General features: G+C 45.3%; 1 protein-coding gene across 7 annotated transcripts in view; it reads right to left on the bottom strand.

Moving 5' to 3' along the window:
- Positions 1–1,266: 1,266 nt before the first annotated feature.
- Positions 1,267–21,434, bottom strand: part of SMC1A (structural maintenance of chromosomes 1A) — a 48,474-nt gene continuing 28,306 nt past the window's right edge. For 2 of the 7 annotated variants that reach the window (XM_006729947.3, XM_081808838.1), the window contains 6 exons: positions 20,398–20,554; positions 19,761–19,915; positions 19,488–19,639; positions 18,290–18,359; positions 17,895–18,005; positions 11,460–17,456 (listed from right to left, as the gene is read on the bottom strand). In XM_006729947.3, the coding sequence (XP_006730010.1) occupies positions 17,373–17,456; positions 17,895–18,005; positions 18,290–18,359; positions 19,488–19,639; positions 19,761–19,915; positions 20,398–20,554 (729 nt within the window). In that variant the 3' untranslated portion in view covers positions 11,460–17,372. Of the gene's footprint in view, positions 6,072–11,459; positions 17,457–17,894; positions 18,006–18,289; positions 18,360–19,487; positions 19,640–19,760; positions 19,916–20,397; positions 20,555–21,434 lie in introns of those variants that run through there. The other 5 variants (XM_031024419.2, XR_014141320.1, XR_014141319.1 and 2 more) reach the window with 5 other exon arrangements.

The raw sequence follows: 21,434 nt of genomic DNA, 5'->3' as shown, positions 1-21,434 counted from the left end.
TGACTTGAGTAAGGAGGTCAGAGAAGTCAGAATTCAAACTCAAATGCATCAGATTCCCAAATCCAGGGTTTTTCCATCGCCAGTGGTTCACAAATGTTGGTCTACACGCTTGGGGCATATCCAGATAATCTAGGGCAGCTAAAAATTCAGATTCTAACTTCTCTTCAAGAAGGTGGAACACATCTGTCTCCTCTAATTCCTGAGACCCTATAAAATAAGAGTAAAGGAATCGTGTACAAACGCCCATCTCCAAAAAAAGCTGGACGAGGTCCCGTTGATGGGGGTGAGATTTCACCAACTTTCTGGCAAGCAGCAAGGGGCTGGAGCAGTGGTAACTGAGAAAGCAGGACAGGGAAGGGTAGAGGCACAGTCCCCATGGGGGAGGGGGACCCACGAAGGAGAGGCCTGGTCTACCCTGCAAAATCCTGGCGAGGCCCTGGCACAGAAGAGCTATCCTGACGGTAGGCATGACATGTAGAGCCCCCGATAGGGGGAGAATTCAGAGTATGTTGGAACAGTTGACTCCCCCACCCTCCCTCTGCCCTTCCCCGTGTGTGTCGGCAGAAATCAGAAGAGCGAAGCATCTGCACTTAAGCAAAATACAGAGGGTTTCTTAAAGAAGTCAAACAGTTCCAGAGCAAAGCCTCCACTTTCCGGACTTAGGAGTCCTCCAGCAGAATATGCGGGTCCCCACCCAGTCACCTTAAAGGAAAGTCTAGTAGTGGACTTGACCAACCTCTCCGTCTTACACAGGCTCCCAACCAATCAACTTTCTATTGGTTTCTTCTTAAATCAATGGGCTGGCAAGTTTGAACATCTGTGAAAAACTATGCTAATAGCGTTATGAACAAACTGATGAAACAAAGGGGAAAAACTAAGGGTGAGCCCATCTCAAATGAAAAAAAACACCAAGCAATTATTAAGTTCAGGAACACACAAAAAAAGGCAAAATAAATCCAGGTCATTATAGTTACATTTCTTGGCTCTGTGGCAACTGCTGATTTACTAGAAATTGGGATATAAACATACTGGACGAGTGAAGGGAGGGGATATAGGGATGTGTGTGTGGAGGGGGATAAAATGCTCTTCTACTATAAGGAGATGTCAATGTCTCAATTTGCTAAGTTAAGAAATAGTAGACATATAATATTGTATGTCAACTATACTTCAGTAAAAAAAAGAAATAGTATAAACATATATAGAAACATGGTGGTCCTTCAGTTGAAAATCCTTTCAGCTACAAGCAACACAAAACCAACAGGACAGTACCTTGAACACATATGGCTTTATTTATTCCTTATTTATTTTTAAGGAAGTTAATTTATTAACATCAGTGTGGCATGGGTTCAACTGCTCAATGATGCCATCAGGGAACCAGGCTCTAACTTTTTCTTCCTTCATGTGTTGCGTCTTCACCCTCATGTTCATCCCCTCACTGTCACAAGATAGCTGTCACAGCTCCAGGCAGCACAACTCTAATCAAGGCAGAGAGAAGAAGGAAAGGGACAGTGTCAGCTCTGCGTGTCTCGGAAAGCAAAAGCCTTTTCAGAAGCGTCCCCCCCCCGCCCCCAACAAACCTCTCAGGGCCATAACTGGGACATATAACCTTCTCAAGCTGCAAGGAAGCTTAAGAAAGTATCTGGCTCTTCATCCTCTGACTGGGAGATGACAAAGGGGAAGGGGGCTGGGAGTGGTAAATGCCAAAAGAAACAGCCAAAGACTGGTAAAATCGTTTCATGTAGTTGCCTCTGGGAAGCAGGGGCTTGCAGTGGGAGGAGACAGCGTATTGCTGGGTTTTCTTGTGAGCTCTTCAGCAATTCTGTATTGTTTTAAGCATATGCAAGTGTTACTTTGATGAAAAAATAAAATTTAGAAATAAAGTGTTATGGTTTCTCTGAAAGAAACATATTAAAAACAAACAAAAGCTGGTAGCAGTATTCTGTCTCCAGAAGAAAGGACAATTCACCTTGGAAGCCAATTTAGCAGAGTAAGTTTGTTACTTAGACTAGGGTATCTCAGGTATCCACCCCCTGATCTTAGAGAGAATTGTGCTATCACCATTAACCGTAACGTGACTGGTGGAAACCAGTACAACACCGTGTGGCACTTACATGGGGTGGCTGTGGTTAGACAGGCCTGGTGCAATTTCCTGTCTGCCATTTATTAGCTCTGTGACCCTGAGTGAGTGACACCTGGAAGCCTCACTTTCTTTCTTCACGAAATGAAGGTAATTCAAGTGCCAGGTACAGAGTAAGCATTCAGCAAATGTCATCCACTCTGGTTCAAATGTTAAATGTTCTGAGCAGTGATATAATTTGGGTGTCCTTTAATGGCATTCTGCTTCCACTGGGTTCGTTTTTTATCCCAAACATGGGTTTGGACTGGACTGTCTCTGAAAATTATTTGTTCCTGAGAGATGTGTGTGCATATTTTTGCCCAGGTCTTTGCTCACAGAAGACAACTCAGTTTGGACCACATCAAGAGAGATGCCGGCTTGGATTGCTGTTGGCTCCTGTTGAAGAAAAGGCTGCAAAAAAGGAACTGGACAGGATTGTCATTTCCACCATATATATTATTTAATGTTAAAAACAATCCACTCTGTGAGATGTGCTGCTGACTACTGTGATTGCCTCATGTAGGCCTGGGAGTGGGGAACAGAACAATGCCCTCCTCTCTCTGATGACAAGGTGAGAGCTGGAGATCTGAGCACATGGCCAAAAACCATCCAATTGTTGGATGATCATCTTGCTCACACATGGTATCAGTGCTGGGGGCTAAGAAGATGGACAGCCAGGATGCAGCCCCGTTCAGAGGGGCATGGGTGCCATTCTCTTGGAGAGGTAATATTTGATATCCATTTACAATTTTCCTCCCTGACTTGGTAATTATCATGTAATCCCCAAGACTCCAGTAAAGCTCTATTAAGCGCACATACACAGAAGATATTGCATCCATTAAAGAAAAGGATGCTATGAAAAAGGCATCTTTGGAGGATAAGAAAGAGAGCTTAGAAATTTAAAATGACTGCCAAAAAAAAAAAAAAAGTACAATAGAAGATACATTCAAGAAAATGTCCCAGACCGCAGAATAAAAAAACAAAGACATGGAAAATATGAGAAAAAATAAAAAGACAAAGACAATCATCCAGGAGATCCAACACCCAACTACTAAGAGGTCCAGAATGAGAGAACAGAGAAAATAAAGGAGAGAAAATTAACAAAGAAAGAAAAGTGTGATTTCTCAGAGGAGAGGAATGTGAGTCTTCAGATTGGAAGAGCCCAACCACCAGGTGCCCAGCAAAACAGATGGGGGAAAAAAAAACACACTCCTGTGCTCATCATTGTGATATTTCAAAAACATGATGGAAGAAAACAGTACGCTTCCAGAGGTGAGGAAAACAGGTCACCAAGAAAGGAATGAGAATAATATTAGCACACAACTTCTAATCAGCAGCACTACACGCTAAATGCAGTACCTTCAAAATGCAGAAGAAAAAATATTTTGAACATAGACTTCTAAAGCCCAACTATCATCCACATATGAAGATAAAATAATGCTACATTTTCAGACATGCAAAGACCCCAAATTTTACCTTTCTCAAGAAGTTACTTGAGGATGTTCTCCAACCAAATGCATGACGTCTCAGTCAGGATTCTTGGATGCCAGTAACAGATACTGACTCTAGTTAACTTAAGGAGAAAAGGGACTTATTACTAGGTTATCATGTAGTTCACAGAAGCCTGGAGACACGGAAGCCACAGCTAAGGCCACCCTGGGTGAACAGCCACGTTAGAATGCTGCCACTGGTCCTGCTACCCCCACTGCTGCAACCCCCAGACGTTATCCTACCACCACACACCACTACGGCTGAACTCTAGCCCTCCTGTCTGGACCCAGTTATTTGTGGTCAACTTCGGCATTGTCTTACTCATGCTCTTCAATCCATGGCACGTTATTTTCCTGTTCCTTCAAGGCCCCTCTTTTGCTTTATTTCATTGTATTATTTTTCCCTTTCAGTTCCCATCCCCACTCCCATTCTACTGCCCACCTCAGTGAGCTACTCGAGTGTATTTCATGTTTATACACTTCCAAGCCATCCTCCATACGTTTACTTAGATATATGCATACCCATGAAAACAGACAGGGTTGTGTGACAATTATGTAAATGGCGTTATGCTGTAAATCTCATGCTGTTTTTACCTTTTCACTCAACGCTAGGCTTTGGAGACCTATCTGTATGGCTATAGTAAATTTAGCTCACTTCTTTTTATTGTTTTATATTTCCAATCCTATAAATATACCACAGTTTGCTTATCTGGTCCCTTGGTGATGGACACCTAGATTGCTCCCAATTCCTCACTAAACACAAACAACGCTAGACTAACAAACAACCTCAACTATATTTCCTTAAGGACCTGTGTGAGAATTTCCCAGGAATATATTTCTCTGGAATATATATTCAGGAGTGCGGTTGCTATGTTGTAGGATCTACACAGACTGAACCTCAGGAAGTACTGCCAAATTAATCTCTGGAATACCTGTATCAGTTCACGCTCCCACCCACGATTTTCCTCACATCTTCACCAGTATTTGATAATACCTGACTTTCTGCATGTTGTCATTCTTGTAGCAATTTGTTATTTTAATTTTAATTTTTCTTTTTTTTTTTTTTAAAGATTTTATTTATTTATTTGAGACAGAGAGAATGAGAGACAGAGAGCATGAGAGGGAGGAGGGTCAGAGGGAGAAGCAGACTCCCTGCCGAGCAGGGAGCCCGATGCGGGACTCGATCCCGGAACTCCAGGATCATGATCTGAGCCGAAGGCAGTCATTTAACCAACTGAGCCACCCAGGCGCCCTAATTTTAATTTTTCTAATTATTAGCAGAGTTAAAAATGTCTTAATATATTCAAGTTTCCCCTTGTGTAAATTCAAGATTCTCCTGTTAGTTACTCTTTGTATCATTCGCCCATTTTCCTATTAGGTTTACTATCTTCTTTTTCTAGTTATTAATCTTTTGCCACTTTTGCACATTGCAAATATATTCTCCTAATCTATCATCCATATGTTAATTTTGTATATTCCTGTCTCCCTTGTACTGTTGACTCTAGATTCAAGGCCATGAACAGAGTATTCAACCCTTGTTGCCTGGTGGGCAGGGAAAGGAAGTTTCTGACCTCCTTCAGTTTCCACAGTAGGAAGTGGAGCCCTGCCTCCCACCAAGACTCACGGGAGTGGGGAATCTCCCAAACAGGATGAGGATTTAGATGCCAGGCGGCCACTAGAGTTCACTCTTTTGGTTGCCGAACATCCACATACACCCTTCTTCCCAAAGTTACTCTACAAAAATGCTTCCACCTACCTTAGTGCCTCATATAACCCAAAACACACTCATTCCCTCTCTAAAAGGAGACAGCAAAAAAGTGTAAGAATGCTTTCAGGTGCAAGCAATATAAAACTCGACTCAAGCCGGCTTAAATAACAAACGTAATTTATTGGCTCACTTAACTGGGAGAAGTTCGTAGGCAGGGAAGACTTCAGGCATGGTATGATCAGGAATATGGTTCCATTTCTCTGTGGTTCTTTTGCTTTCTCCATTTGTCAGCTCCATCCTCAGGTAGGCCTTCTGCATGCTTCTTTGCTACATGCTTCTTTGGTCTTATCCAAGGGAAGATAGGCCACCTCTTCCCTCAAAAACTGAACAAAAGTCCTAAACTTCAGTGTGACTGGATCATCCCTGAACCAATCATCACTGTGGCAAGGGGGCGTGACACTCAGATTGGTTTATACCAATAAAGGACTATACCTAGAGCTGGCAGTGGGGTCAACCCCACTCAAATTGTATAGTTGTCATACAATGGGGGAGGAGAGGAATGGATGCTGGAAAACAACCACAAAGTCCACTACAAAGGAGTAAACTAAGAAAGAGGAAGATATGGGGTCCAGGAAAGATTGGGTCCAGCCCAGAAGAGTAATGAAGGGACGTCCCAGGATGACAGTTGTGCTGCAGGCCTACAGAGCAATCAGTCCAAATTGGAGCAGGAAGACGGAGGGCTCCAGGAGGAAGGTATCTGGGAAAAAAGGGGATTCAAATGATTTTATACTTTCCTTGAGAATTTGGAACAACTTAAGAAGGAGATAAAGTCAGACAATGCAAGGAAAAAAGAAAGGCAATTAGAAACTCCAGGAAAAAAAATGCATAAGAAAAGAAATGTAATCCTAGTACACTAATTGGAGCTTCAGGGAACAACATTTACATAATTATAATAACATAAACACTTTATTGACTTTAAACTTTTAGAATGATCTGTCGGCTAAGTATGGATGACTTAATTATGGTTACAGACCAGAATGTAAATGTTATTAATCTTATTAATATAAAAGTATAAATGACAGAAGTTGAGAGGCTGAAAGGAGTATAAGTCTATTATTTAAAGGTACAAAGGTAAGGAATAGAGAATATATAATTAATAATAGAGCTATATTGGGTGCACAGGAGGAGGGTCATTGGGTGATTTAAATAGCAGGAAGTCAACAGACAATGTCTAAAAGTGATAAATAAGTTGATAAACAGAAAAATCTGCATATTATTTAGAGATATTAAGATAATTACCAGAAAAATTAAAAACAAACCGTTATCGACCAGTAGATTTCCAGGTCAAGATGGCAGACTTACCATGTATTTATCTCCACTCCCACCTGAGACCTTGTTAAAATGATAGTAAAGGAATTTAAAAAAAGGTATAAAAACACAATGATGAAGAGAATGAGAGCAGGTCCATCAGCAAAAGAGAGATTTCAACACATTTTTGGAAGATAGAAAGTAATGGAGGAATGGTAACTGATGGAGCATGGTGGAGGAAGCCATAGCCTGGAGTATGCATGGAGATGATGCCACCGAGGAAGGAGTTGATCTTTCTCTGCAGAAGCCTGGTGTGTCTTGGGTCTTAACAATGCCAGGTATGATATAAAGTGGGAGTGAGATGTTGGGCTGAAAACAGGGAGATTAATTGGAAGGCTGTATATCGAACCATTAACCCACCCCTTGTGTACAGTTCACAGCAGCCAAGTGTCTACCCATTAGGCAAAACCCGGAGGGTTCTTAACTAAGGAAACTGAACAACTTCAGAGAAAAGATCTTTGCATTCTGGCATTTGGGGACTCTGCAGGATAGCAGTCAGTTCTCCTCCAATCATCCTAAAGGGAAGCCACCAGTCACCTAGCACTGTCCCCTATACACAGAGCTTCCAATCAGGTATTTGTTGCTACATTCCTAAATATGACTATACGACCATGGATTACCAGGCATTTGAGAAATGATCGCAAATTAAGAGAGACCAAAATAAGCAAACAGGGTAAAACGAACCTCAAAGGAAACATATTTTTTTAAAAAAGAAAAAATATATAAAAAATACCTCTATTGTACCCAGAGAGTCAAGATACCAGTGCATCCATTAAACAAGAACAGGATGCTGTAAGAAAGGAAAAGGAATATGAATGGATATTTGGAAATTTTAAAATGTGATTGTCAAAATGAAAAGAAATGGAGATAGAAGAGTTGAAAAATAAAAGTCTTCTCCCAAAAGGAAGAGCGGGAGAGAACTAGGAAGGGAGGGAGGGAAAACGAGATTGAGGGAGAGAACAGATAAAAACTACAAAAGATCAATTCAGAAGGAGTTCCCAGAGAGAACAAAGAAATCGGAAGGGAGGAATGTATTAAACAAATAAGAGAATTCCCCAGAGTTAAAGAACTTCAGAATGAAGGAACCTAACCAGGGACCAACACAATGAATGACAAATCCCCAAACCTAAACACATAATTATAAAATTTCAGAACACCAAGAATATAATTTTTTTAAAAAATAACTATTTGAAGTGGGGGCAGGTGGGTGGGTGAAGTACTTTTCCCTATTTCTCTCCCCAACTACAGCTAAAATCCTGGGGCATTGTATATAAACCTAAGAAGACTCTGAGAAGTGAAGAGAAGGCAAACATGCTAGAGACCTTGGCGCAGAGAAGTGACATGGTGGTGAGTTCCCTCGGTTTGCTTTTTGACTTGCACACCCCAGACTTGGTGCTAGAGAAAGTGGCAATTAGATAACTCCACTCCTGCCCAACACCACAGAAATCACTGTGGTCCCACGAGCAAATGCCAGGCGGGGAGCTTAGACTTCTACCCTCGCTGGCTCTAAAAAGTCACCCCTCTCCCTTCCTGCTGGGGTGGTATCAGAGAAGGTTGAGTAGGGAGCGGCAACTCCCATCTCCCCACCGAAGAATAATGAGGAAACCCTCCTTCTGGATTGTCAACAGAGACTGAGTGGGCAGTAATGAGGCAGTGTCCCCTCTTTCACTGCTGGAACAGTGTCTGAGAAAGCAAGCTGAAACAGAATGCCCAGGTTTCAACAGAAAATTACTGATCATACCAAGAACCAAGAACCAAGAACATCTCAACTTGAAGTAAGAAAACACACTCAATAGACTCCAACACTGATATGTTAAAAATTATCTGACAAGGGTTTTTAAGAGCCATCACAAAAATGCCTCAATGTACAATTAACAACATGCTTAAAGCAAATTAAAAAATAGAAACTGTCAGCAAAGAAACAGAAGATAAAAAGAAGAATCAAATGGAAATTTTAGAAGTGAAAAATACAATAACCAAAAGAAAAACCTCAATGGATTGGGCTAACATCAAAATGGAGAGAACAGAGTAAAGAATCAGTGAACTTGCAGATAGAACAATAGAAATTACCCAATCTGAAAAACAAAGAGAAAATAGACCGGAAAAAATAGTGAACAGAACATTAGGGACCTGTGAAACTATAACAAAAGATCTAATATTTGTGTCATTGAGATCCTGGAAGGAGGGGGGGGGGAAAGATGTGGGGAAAGTTACCTATAAAGCCATGAGACTCAGACTGTTATCAGACTGTTTCTCATCAAAATTTGATGCTAGAAGTGGAGCAATGCCTTCAAAGTTCTGTGAGGAAATGATGTTGAACCTCAAACTTTATAGCCAAGTATAAGGATGGAATAAATTTATTTTCAGACATGCAAAGACTCAGGAAGTCTAACTCCTACGAACTTTTCTGAGAAAGTTACTTGAGGATGTGCTCCATCAAAACAATGAAAAAAAATAAACAAACAAAACAAAAACCCTGGGAACCAGCAAATAGTGGATCTAAGCAAGGAAAGCAGTGAAGGAAGGTCCTGAAATGACAGCCCATCCATCAGGCCTAGAGAGCAACTAGTTCAGATTTGAGAAAGAGTATAAGAGGGTTCCAGGAAGAAGGTATCCTGGAGGGAAAAAAAAGTAGGCTTGATGGAATATTTAATGTAATAGAGATTTTTAAGAAGAAAAAAACTGGAACATATTATAAAGTAAAACAGTGAAAGATAAAAAGAGAATTAGAAACGAGGGAAAAAATGAAAAACTACAAGGAAAAATTATAAAAAGTACATTAAATGGCTTCTTCAGTAAACAATATTTACAGTCATATTAATATAATTGCTTACTGCTTTTCAAATCAAACTATCAAACTACAGACAACACGCATACTGAAAAAACCTTACTCGTGATTACAGAATTCAATGTTATCAACTTTGACAATATATAAGACCAGATGACAGAAGTTGGGGAGGTTGACAGTGGAGAAGGGGGCAAAAAAGAAAAGACATTCTCATCTAACAAAGTTCTGGTCAAGAAATATTGCCTCTAAGTCATGGAAAGTGAAATAAAGGTGTTATTTAAATTCAGAATAGTACAAAAACTAAATCATATGAGAAGTGGGGAAGACAAGAGTTGAACTTGGTGTGATCTAAATCATTTGTCATAGCAGGACACCAATGGATTAATGTCTGAAATTGATAAAAGACACATGCTCACATAACACAATATTTAGATATGGAGGTCACAAGCAGAAGAAATAACTAAAAGTGGTTGCTAATAACGAAAAGTGGTAGGGTGGGAGTGGGGCTGTAGAACTCATTTTTCATGTCCTTTTGTAACTGATTTAAGTTTATTGATTTGTCTTCTAAATAATGTGCCTATATTACTTCTATTTTAAAATGAAAAAAAATGGAAAAAAAAATAAAATAAAATGAACATGTATTTAATTTTTAAGAACACAGAAAAAGGACACTCCTGCCCACCACTTCCTCCCTCCAAATTCCCTTGTTCCTGCAGACCTAATGGCAGCAGAATAGAAAAAACTTCGGGAAACTTGCAGTCTCCCTTCCTGCCTCTCCCTTCCATGCAGCTCTTCTGCAGTCAAACTGCAAGCTTTGTTAGCCTGCAGTCGCCTTATTTACCCCCACCTCCTGGCTTGTTTTCATCTCCCAGGCCTGGAAAGCCCTTACTCCTCCTCTCTATCAGTTGGGATCCTCCCTATTTATTTTTCAAGGCTCAGCTCAAATTCCTCCTCCAAAAAGTCTTCCTTGGTCCCCTGGTAGAACTTTTTCCTCTCTCCTCAGGGATTCTCAAGTCTTCATTTGTGGCTCAAATTATGACACATGTTCTCTCTCCAAATATATTACTTGGGTCAGTATCTCATGCCTGCAACCATCTTTCACACCGGCTACCAGTGATCTTCCTAAAATACCAATCTGACTCCGTCACTTCCCTGCTTCAAACCCTTCTACAGCTTCCCATTGCCCACAGGGTCAGAGCTAAGCTCAACTGCCTGGCTTCTGCCACTTCTTCCACCACATGGGACAATGCCCATTTCCCCCAAAATCCATGCACTTCCACACTCTTCACAGAACTTTGCTTAGGCAGCTCCTCTGCTTGGAACGTTCTATAGCCCCTTTCTACATGGTAAACACCAACTCTTCCTTCAAGATTCAGTTCAAGCGCCCCTTCCCTATAAAGGCTTACCTGAGTACTCCATCCTTCCCCACCCCACAGAGGAATGGTCCTGTAGTCTCACCCTGCCTCATCTAGACTTCTGCTGTATAATCTCTCGCCTTTGGTGCACTTATCTGCTTACTTATCTGTGTCCCCAATTAAACTGTGAATTCCTAGAATTCGGGGAGTATATCTCATCCCCAGAACCTAGCACAGGGCCTGACATGATGCAGGAACTCAATGTATGCTTGTGGACCAAACGGGTGCAAAAATGATGACTGAGTGGATCCGAGAAAGAACAAATGAGCCAACTAATGAGTGAATGTTTATATCAATGCCTGAGTGCAGGAGTTAATATGTGAAAATGAGTGAGTCCTCCACGAATAGGTGAACAAATGAACGATGAGTGGATGAATGAATGAGAAAAAGAAGCCAGTACGTAAATGAATGAGAAGTGCTGTGCCAGTGAGGATGTGAGAGAAAGAATGAGTGAATTCCCACCTGTGTCTTGTTTCAGACCCACCTGGAAGACCTTCTGCCCTGCTTTCCACCCATCTATAGTGCACACCACAGTGTTAACTTCTTTTAGATTACAAGAACAGACACACTCAGGTTAGTGATGGAGATTTATTGAAGCATTCATAGGGAAATAAGGAAGACAAAAACAGCTACACAGGCAGCCTCATGGAGGAACAGAAACTCAAAAATGGTTCATGATCCAAAGCAGCTCTAGAGCCTGGCTTATCTTGTCACCCCCTCAGCTGCAGGCATCTGTTGCTCCCTTCTCTAGTGCTTCCCAAAATGGTGACTCAACTTCTTTCTGGCTGTATTTATACTCCTCCTACTGCTACTCAGACTACCTTTCTTTCTTTTTTCCTGCTACCCTCCTCGCTAGCACTTGGCCTTCGGGGGCCTCATGGCTTCTTGGCCTCCTGGCTCCTGCAGCTTCCTGGCTTCTGGGTCTTCGGTTCTAGTTCATCCAGGGCTTCTCTTGTGTTGCAGCTTCTGTTTGCTTTGTCATTCCTGCAGCCTCTTCGATTCCTGTTGCCTTGCTACCTTGTGGCTCTGAGAGTCTCATTGCTTCTGCTGCCTCGTGGATCTTGTCTGTTCAAGCCTTCTGCTGCTTCGTGGATCTCACATTCAGGGTTTTTGTCCCATGGTTTCTGTTCCTTGTGGCTCCTGCTACATTGTGGCTCCTATTGCTTCATGGCTTCTGTGTCCTTTTGGCCCATTGTTGTCTTGCTGCTTCATGGCTTCTGCTACCTTGTGGCCCCGTGTTCTTATGATATAAATGTTTCATGGTCCCTGCAGCTTTCTCCTTGCTTTTGCTGTTCAGCTTCTGGCACCCCTCATCCACCACTACTTCTGTCTTGCTAAATGCTAATTAATTGTTCACTTCCGAATGCCTCACATTTAGCCTCCCTGGAGGCCATTTGATACAGGCCATCCCTATGAGGTGGATTTCCTATATCCGTCCACCTAATAGGCTATAGCCTAGAGATTGGCTGTCCTTGAGTCACATACAATCCCAAACCATTTGTGGCCAGGATTGTGAGGTCACATGGTACAGAGCATGGCAACTCGTGCTTAAGAAACCCCTTAGAAGGGTCTGTGGGCATGGCAGGTTTGCTGAGGGTTTCCAGAAGGGGGCAGTGTAATTGGCAAGCTTCTTGTTTGGCCTGTCCAGTACACTGACCTTCAAGGCCAACCTTAGTCCCACCTTCTCCCTGGCCACTTCTGCCTGTCCTGATCTGTGATGGGAGAGATCAAGGCTCTAGTGGTGATGGGGAAAGGGAACTCAGGTTCCAGTTCTGGCTCTGACACTTTCTAGTAATGGGACCTTGGGCAAGTTCCTTCCCCTCCCAGGGCCTCAGGAGGGGGTTGGACAAAGTCTGTAAGTTCCCTTACAGGTCTGACATCTGGGCATCTCACTTTAGGTTACTGTCTAAGGGATGGGAGTCTTACCTGGGGAAGCCCTCAAAAATATCTCTTGAGGTAGGAAAGAGGGAGTCAGAGTCCTGGCTTGGAAGAGCCTCACTGCATACAGGAGGTGCTTAGCCAAGATTTATTGAACTGGAAGAATGAATCAATGGCTGGGAGGAAGGGAGGGGAGGGTGGGGACCACACAGCACACAGAACGTTTAACTAAGTTGAGGGAGGAATTCCAGTGGCTGAGGCTGGAAGGAGATTCTGACTTGGATGAAGAAAGAGAATGACTGGGATAGGGTAGGAACCTGGGCTACTAATGGGCACTCATTCTATCCTCTCAGTCACCCTCCACATCCAGTAATCCTCAGTCACCAAGTCTGGCTCACACTTTTATTGCCTCCAATCCATTCCACTGCCCTTGCCCTTGGGTAGGCCTCCTGGGCTTTTCAACAGCTTCCTAGCTGATCTCCCTGTCTCCATTCTCCGTCACAAATGCATTCATTCACGCATTCATTCACTCAAAAACTATTTATTGGGTGCCTGTTTGGGGTCAGGCACTGTGCTTTTTGCTGGGGATATGCCAGTAGCAAGATAACCCCAGGCCCATCCCTGTGGTGCTTTCAGCTTATTCAGAGACAAAACAAGCAAACACACAGTGTGAGAAATTGAGCCAACAGGGAAACTACAGGCATGGGAGCATACAGTATGCACATTTAACCTAATCCATTTCCAGTGCCTGACCAGAAAGAGGTTTATTAAATTTGCATCTGACCCAGCGTCTCCCCTGCTTAAAACCATCCCATGGCTCCCACAGTTCCCAAACCTGGCTGTACCCTACAGTCATGTGCTCATTTTTCTAAGCACTCAAGATCCTGAGGCCTCACCCCAGTTACAAAAACCAAATTTTTAGAGGCTGGGGCCTGGGATGCTACACGTGGTTCTGGTGCACAGCCTGTTTGGGAACCACAATTCTCATGAGATAAATCTGAACTGTCAAACCTTGTTTTGGTACTTCTGAAATGTTTTGCTGTTTCTTGCCTTCAGGTCTTTGTGCATACTGTCCCCACTACCTGGAAATTCCTTCCACTTCAACTGGGTAATTCCTACCAGTCTCTCAAGACTCAGCTCAGGTGTCACCTCCTAGACTAGAGGATGCCTTCCCTGAACCTCTACATAAGCTACAGGCCCTTCCTCTTCCATGTTCCTGTCAGAGGGCATCAGACTGCATGGTTAACGGCTGTTCTATGAATTGCCTCCCCTAACTAGTGAGCTCCTCAAAGGCAGGGTAAAGATTTGACTCATGTTTGTGTCCCTGGTGGGCAACAGTGATTCCCAGAATGAAGTGCCCAGTTAAAGGTAAACATGGTCATGGAGCACTCTTCAACTCCCTAGACCAAGGCTCCTGGGTCCAGGGTATAAGGGAGTCAACCCAGTGTCCTCCAACAAGCCCTAGGGATTCTATTTGGATCCAGCTTGCTCCTGGAAACACACTATGGCGTCAGCTCTCACCTGAGCACAGCCTTCACTGAGCACGTGGTTCCTTTGTGCTGACAGAAGGCAGTGTGGCACAGTGGGAAAGCACTGGGCAAGCACAGAGATCCCTCCTGGTTGAAGTTTAGGTTCTGCCAATGAACCACTGGGATCTAGGACAAAGCCTCTCATCTCTCTGAGCCCCAGGACCTAAGTCCTCTGCAGCACTTGCGTCCCTGTGGGCCAGGGCTTTAGTCCAAGGCATCTCATCTAATCCTTTCCACCCTGTGAGGTAAGAATTAGTTATCCAGATTAATATCCACACCTACTGAATTAGATTTCCAGGGGCGGGACCAGAGCAAGGAGCTCCACACCCTTTGGATGTGGGGGTGCAGCAGGGAACAGCTGCTTTGCATTATAAGCCCTTCTGTACTATTTTACTTCCTAACCAGTGTATATATTGCTTTGATTTTTAAATAGGAAAAAGAAAAATCTTCACAAGTGATTCTGGTGCACAGCCAAGGTTGATAACCACCCTTGTAGTGGAGAAAGCACAAGACTGAATCGGGGGGGGGCCTGGGTTCAAATCCTTACTGTTACCTGGTAGCTGGGTCACTTAACCTTCCTGGACCTCAGTTTCCTCATCTGTAAAGTGGGGAGAATAGCAATTGCTACCCTGAAAGGCCTGTGATGATCTAGGTGCCAGCCAAACTGCTTCCAGCACACTTCATCTTCCCTACATTGCTGCAAAGTACGGCACGTATTAAGTCCTTTTCTACGTGAGGAAACTGAGATTCAGGGAGGTGAAGTAATGAGCTCAAGTTTCTACAGCTAGGATTTGAACCAGGGCGACTCCCAAATTGTGCTTTCAGATATGCCAGCATTTCCCAAACTTCAGCACATGTACCACTGGTGGTATGTGACTTCTTTGGTTGAACACAGACAAATTTATTTTGAGTTATGCCTTTTAATATGTATTAGAAAAATACATAATTAGCACATCAAACCCGTGGTTTCACGGATATCACTACTTAGGATGAAACTGAAGTAGATAACAATGTTACACCTAAGACAACCTCAAGAAAAATATCGAGTAAATAGTACAGGAGGGCAATTTGGAAGTATCTATTTAAAACAAAAATATAAATAGTCTATGACTGCAATTCAACTTCTAGGAAGCAACCCTAGATAAACTCATATACACACGCGCGCGCACACACACGTGCGCGCGCGCACACATACACACACACAAATGTTCCTGTGTCGTATTTTGTAATAGCAAAAAAAGAAAACAGTCGTAACTAGCTATCACAAAAGAAACGGGTACGATGTGATACGAGTCATATGATGGCACTCCATACGGCAATTACAAGGATGAATTGAATCTACATTTAGCAAAAACAACATGCACAGATCTCAAAAACACTGTTAAACGAAGAAAGCAAATTGCAGAATGACTCAACATACCATTTGTATTAAATACACAATAATATTTTCAATGAGCTCATATATGTCAAAGTCTTAAAACAGTCTAGATGGATGTACAACAAACGTAACAGCAGTTTAGAGGGGGACGGGCAATGGTAGTCAAACAAGGCTAGCTCTACTTATAAATCTAACGTCTTAGAGAACAGATTCATGCGTCACTTGAGTAATTAGAACAGATTTAACTTTGAAGAAACAAGAATGCAGTATACAATCAGGACAAGGTGATGGTCTGACAGTGTACGTGAATGAGCAAAGGCTGACCTCATGGCAGCAGACTCTGCTGCCTCTGCACGGTCCCTGCAGCTGACACGGGTTAGTTCCCAGAGGGAACTTCACACACATTCGGCTGGGATGTGGCCCAGGCTACCTCTCCCCAACTTCCTCATGTCCTGGGTTGGGGCCCAGGCACCTGGTTACCATACACGATTGAAGCTATAGGCTTCCTTAGGCCCTTCCCTTACCGGGTAAACCCCATTGGTGCCCTGGAACTTTCTCAGTAACCAAGGCATTTAGCATCTCCCAGATTTGGAGGTTCCTTCTTTCCCCAACAACTGGGATCAGCGCCCTCAGGGGTCTAGGTATGAGAAGGCTTATATTCTGAGGGGTCGGCACCTAGTGGGCTCCAAGCAGGGATAAGGCCCCCAGTGAGGAGCTTGACATCATTAAATCCTATGAGGTAGGTAATATTGTTAGCCCCATTTTACAGATGAGGAAACTGAGGCACAGAAAGGTCAAATGACTTGCCCAACATCAAACTAGTAAGTGATTTTAAAAAAAGGACTAGAACCCACAAATGTCTGTCCCCAGAGCCCAGGCTCTGCTCCTAGTGCCCAACCAAATCCTACCAATTTGTCAAGGTTCAGCTCAAATGTGACCTTCTCCAGGAAGCCTGGAGGTGATCATCTTCTTCTCAAATTCAAAGTACCTATAAATATGATTCAGCTGACCATGGGAAACCATGAACCCACTGCATCTCCTCGGTAGGAAGGTAGAGATCATATCTGATCTAGCTCTGTATTTCTAGAATAGAGCCTGACAAACAGAAGGTGCTCAATATATGTCTGACGAATACACAAATGAATGAGAACACAAATGAGTGAATGAGGGCAACTTCACGTGACTGATTCCTATGAGGTCCTGAATACCTTTGCCCAGCTCTGGGGTGCTGTCATACTAAGCTCTCTTGGAATCAAATTCAGCCTAGGCTCCTTCTAAAATGGGTCTCCAATATCTTTATTATTTTGCAAGCACGCCCATATGCACACACGCGGACACATATATACACACATACACACCCACACACAAGCAGGATGCAAGGGGCCCAAGGGACCCATGATTATGGGTGATGGGAGGGAGGGAGGTCTAGGAGAGAGGAAGGTAAGGAATGGACAGATGGCCCTGTTCAGCTCAGTTCAGCTCAGCACCTCCTTCCAAAGGCCAGGATGCTCCCTGAAGCTCAGGAATTTTTGCTCCAGACCTAACATCACCTCTGTTCCTCTTCATGCTTGACAGCAGTGCCTAAATCCCATAACTATACCAAACAGGGACGGGAGATAGGGGAAGGTTGGGAGCCAAATATCCAGAGATTGGGAGAGGGGCAGCTTAGGGATCCAGACAGGGCAGGAGGGCAGAACTACTGCTACTGCTCATTGGGGTTGGGGTTGGCATCTGGGTACTTGGTGAGGTCGAAGGTCAGGACTTTGCTGATCACACAGTCCCCTTGCTGAAGGAGGAGGGAGAAAAAGAAAAATGAAATTGTAAGGAGAGAATTAAGGGGGGGGGTCTAGCGCCCCAGGACTGGGGGCCTCAAACCCTCCTCCCTACATACCTGCCCAAAGCCCAGGCAATGATTCTCTCTGGGTGTGAGAGGATGTGCTCGGTCCCATGTGCCTTCTCTCCCTGCCTACCTCTGCATTCTCCTCCTTTTCTCTGCTGTCTGGCTCTTCTGCCTGGCCTTTCCACCTGTCCCCAGACACAATAGCCCTGCCCAGCTGGGCAGGCTAAGCCTCTAGGGCAGGGCTCCAACAAGCCCAGATGGCTGTTCAGGACCTGAGTCCCTATGCTCCCCCGCCCCCGTGGCCCTCCACTGCAGCCTTCCCTTCCTGCCCTGGGGAGTCAGGCAGGGAGAGTGGGGCTGGCTCCTGAGCCAGGCCCGCCCTACCTCGGGGTAGACTCCAATGAGGCTCTCAGCCTTGGTGTAGAACTCCTCCTTGAGAGAGATGACGATGGCCTGGAAGTTGCAAGTCGACTGCTCCTTGATGTAATTTGCCACCTGTGGGAGGGGCCGCCAGGCACTTAGCAGGGCTGAAGCCCTAACACTCCCTTGTGTGTTCCAGTCAGAACCAGAGGCAGAGGGATGGGGTAAGGGGTGGAGGGTAGGGGGAAGAGAGGCTGAGAGGCCAGACTAGCACGGCGTGGATGGATGACCCTGGGCCCAGCCTCCCGGGCACAGAGAGCAGGCAGCAGGAACGGCTAGAGCACACTCAGGAGTTGCTCCCTGAAACCCAGCCCCAACCTAGGGGCCTCCCTCCCGGGCCCCACTTTCCTTGCACCCACCTTGCCAATGTTGGTGTTATCCAGGGCAGCATCGATCTCATCCAGGACGAAGAAGGGGGCTGGCTTGTAGCTGGGAGGGAACCAGTAGGTGAGCTGACACTGATGGGGGCAGGGGTGGGGCAGGATAGCCCCAGGGCCCATCACACAGGCCAGCATCCCCCTCCACTTCTTCAGAGACTAAAAAACCCAGGTCTTAATGTTGCCTGAGCCCCAGAAGGCCAGTTTACCAACTGAACCCTCCTGTGCATCCAACCTTGTGCTCCAGGATCCTACATAACCAGGAGAAGACATGGTTCTCTCCAGAGCTTCCAGACAGGCTGGGGAGATAAAGCTGTCCTAGGCTCTGACCACACTGTCCAAGCTACCTGGAGGTCTACCCCACCCACCTGCGCCATGTTGCTGTGGCTCCCTGCCTCACGGCACATGCGGCACCCACTGCCTAGAACGCCTCCTGGTGTCTCGGCTAACTTCTACTCATCTTTTGCATTTCCTGCTCAAGTGTTACCTGCCCTCGAAAGCCTTTCCTGGCCACCCACTCCCTCCCCCGCATTGGGTTGGTGTCCCTCCTCTGTGCATCCACAGCACACACACTCACCCGGTCACAACACTTAGCTCACTGTTTACACATCTGGCTTTCACTAGACCATGAGCTCCTCAAGGACAGAGACCATGTCTGACACATCTGTGTCCCTAATCCCCCAACAGAGTCTGGTACAGAGCAGCCCTCAAGAAATGCTCGCTGAATGACGCTGTACAATCAAGTATTAAGTTGTGGGGGTCAGATTCCAGTACTACTGGCATTCAGGAGGGGGAGGTCAGGGTATGCCACAGCTGGTCAAAGCAGGCTTCCTAGAGGAACAGGAGGAGGAAAATGAGATGTGAAGGCGTGGTGATGGTCAAGCTAGACTTGCACAGAAAGGGCTAATTAGCCAGCAACCATGTAAGCAAAAGCCTGGTGGTGGGACTGAATACATGCAGGGGCCAGTGAGGGCATGCTGAGTGGATGAGGGTGGATGGGAAAGACAGGTCCAGGAAACCAAGGCCAGATGTGCTGTAGTAGGTAGGGAAACAGGGACGCAATCCAGATTCCACCAGAACATCTTCACCTCTGCAGATCTCTGCATGTCCTTGGGCCCCAGAGCCTCTGGTGGCCTCAGTTCAGTCTCTCCGTCAACTGCTCTGGGAGGAGCAGCCTTACCTGTGGATGGCAAAGAGCAAGGCCAGAGCCGCCACTGTTTTCTCCCCCCCTGACAAGTTGTCCATAGGCCGGAAGCGTTTGCCAGGAGCCACACAGTTGTAGTTGATGCCATCCAGGTAGGGCTCCTCAGGGTTCTCGGGGCCCAGGAATGCCTAGGGAGAAGGCAGATGGGTCAGAACCTGGGTTTGGGTCTAGATGAGGACAGGGACAGGAAGCCTAAAGGGAACGGCAACGTGATGGTGGGGGCTAGCTGCGTAAGGGACTCCAGCCTACCTGGGCACTGCTGTTGCGGGATAGGGCCTTGTAGATCTCATCGATGTTGGTGGCCACAGATTCAAAACAAGCATTGAAGCGGTCAAAGCGCTCCTTCTTGATCTGTTCGAATGCCTGCTTGGCTTTCTTGGCTCGCTTTCGGGCTGCCTCAAACTCTGCCATGAGGGAAAGACAGGTGACCCCTCAGTGCCCAGGCTCTGCCAAGGCAGAGGACCACGCCCTGGCAAGAATGACCTGTAAATGACAATCCACAGAGCAGGGACATCCCAAAGGGAGAGGAATGTCTGGGGAGGGCCCCAGGAAAATGGCCCCACAACCACTTGTAACCATCGGGCCAGCCACGAAGCACAAAGGAAGAAACGTGGGCTTGGAACTACACAAACATGAATTGTACCCTGGGCTCAACCAGCAACCAGCTGTGAGACCTTGGGTAGGCCATTCACCCTCTCTGAACCTCACAGAGGTTTTTCTACTCCATAAAACAGGTGTGATAACTAACCCCTACTGTTTAGGGCTCTTGGGAGTTTCCAGAAAGCACATAAAAATGGGAGAGGCTGTGATGTGTAACAGGCCCTTGCCATAACTCCAGCCTCCTGTCTTCCCCTTAGACAGTAAAACTAAAAGGGAAAAATCTTACCATCTGAGGTCTCCTGGAACTTGTCTCGGACACTCTCCAGCTTCTCCATGGCTTTCATGTTAGGCGCAGCAATACGCTGGAGTACACTTTGCTGCTCATTCAGCTTCTGCTGCAGTGTATTCATCTCCTGTTTGATCTCCTCCTCAGCCTGGGCATCCTGTAAAACCCAGGCCCAATGACATCAGGAAGGGCCAGGTCCCTGAGCTCAGGCCCCCACAAGAGATGCTCCACCAAGCAGGGCCTGAGGACTTGCTCCCATGCCAAAGGCAGGTTCTTCTTCCCTAGCTCGGCTCCTTCTACCAGGTCCTACCTACAGTAACCATTCCCACCATCCCTGGAAATTACAGGCTGATGCCACTTTCTCATCTCTAGCCCTTCCCCCAGGCCCTGTCAACCTCTTTGTCTCTCAGGAGGAGCAGCTGGTGGTGCCCCTCTCTGGCTCTCAGCCCAGGCCATGAGCCAGCACCATCCCAGGGTGACCTAGAGGCTCCCACACAGGCTGGTCTGGACTCCACCTACAGCTCCACAATGAATAAGGCAACTCACGTTTTCTTCTCAGATCACCACATCTGAGCAAATTCCATTTGAGTTTGGTTTTAGGTCTTATGAATATTGCAATGCATGTCTGGGCTTGTGCCTTTCTGCCACTTTTAGTCAATAAATATTTACTGAATGCTTTCCAAATGCCAGCCACTGGGGCCCTCATATCCTGTGAGCCATGGTTCCTGTGCTTACAGAGCTCATGGACTAACAGAGGAAGGCATAAATGTAAACAGTCAGAACACTGTACAGTGAACACCAAAACAATGATAAACAGATGGTGTTGGGTCAGCACATAAGAAGGGCACCTAACTCAGACTCGGGCTAGGGAAGGCCTCCAGGAATATGTTTAAGCTCAGGCCCACAGGATGAATAGTGAGGACAGGGAGAAGGAACAGTCTATGCAGACAGGAGCATCACATGCAAAATCAAGGATCTGCTCATGGTTCATTCAAGGAAATCAAAGCAATTCAAAAAAGTAACCAATTTTGGGGCGA

Source organism: Leptonychotes weddellii, chromosome X (genome assembly GCF_054177405.1).
Source record: "Leptonychotes weddellii isolate Sample4059 chromosome X, ASM5417740v2, whole genome shotgun sequence".
NCBI lineage: Eukaryota > Metazoa > Chordata > Mammalia > Carnivora > Phocidae > Leptonychotes > Leptonychotes weddellii.
The sequence above is the reverse complement of the archived record's forward strand: the minus strand, read 5'-3'. Positions and strand labels throughout refer to the sequence as shown.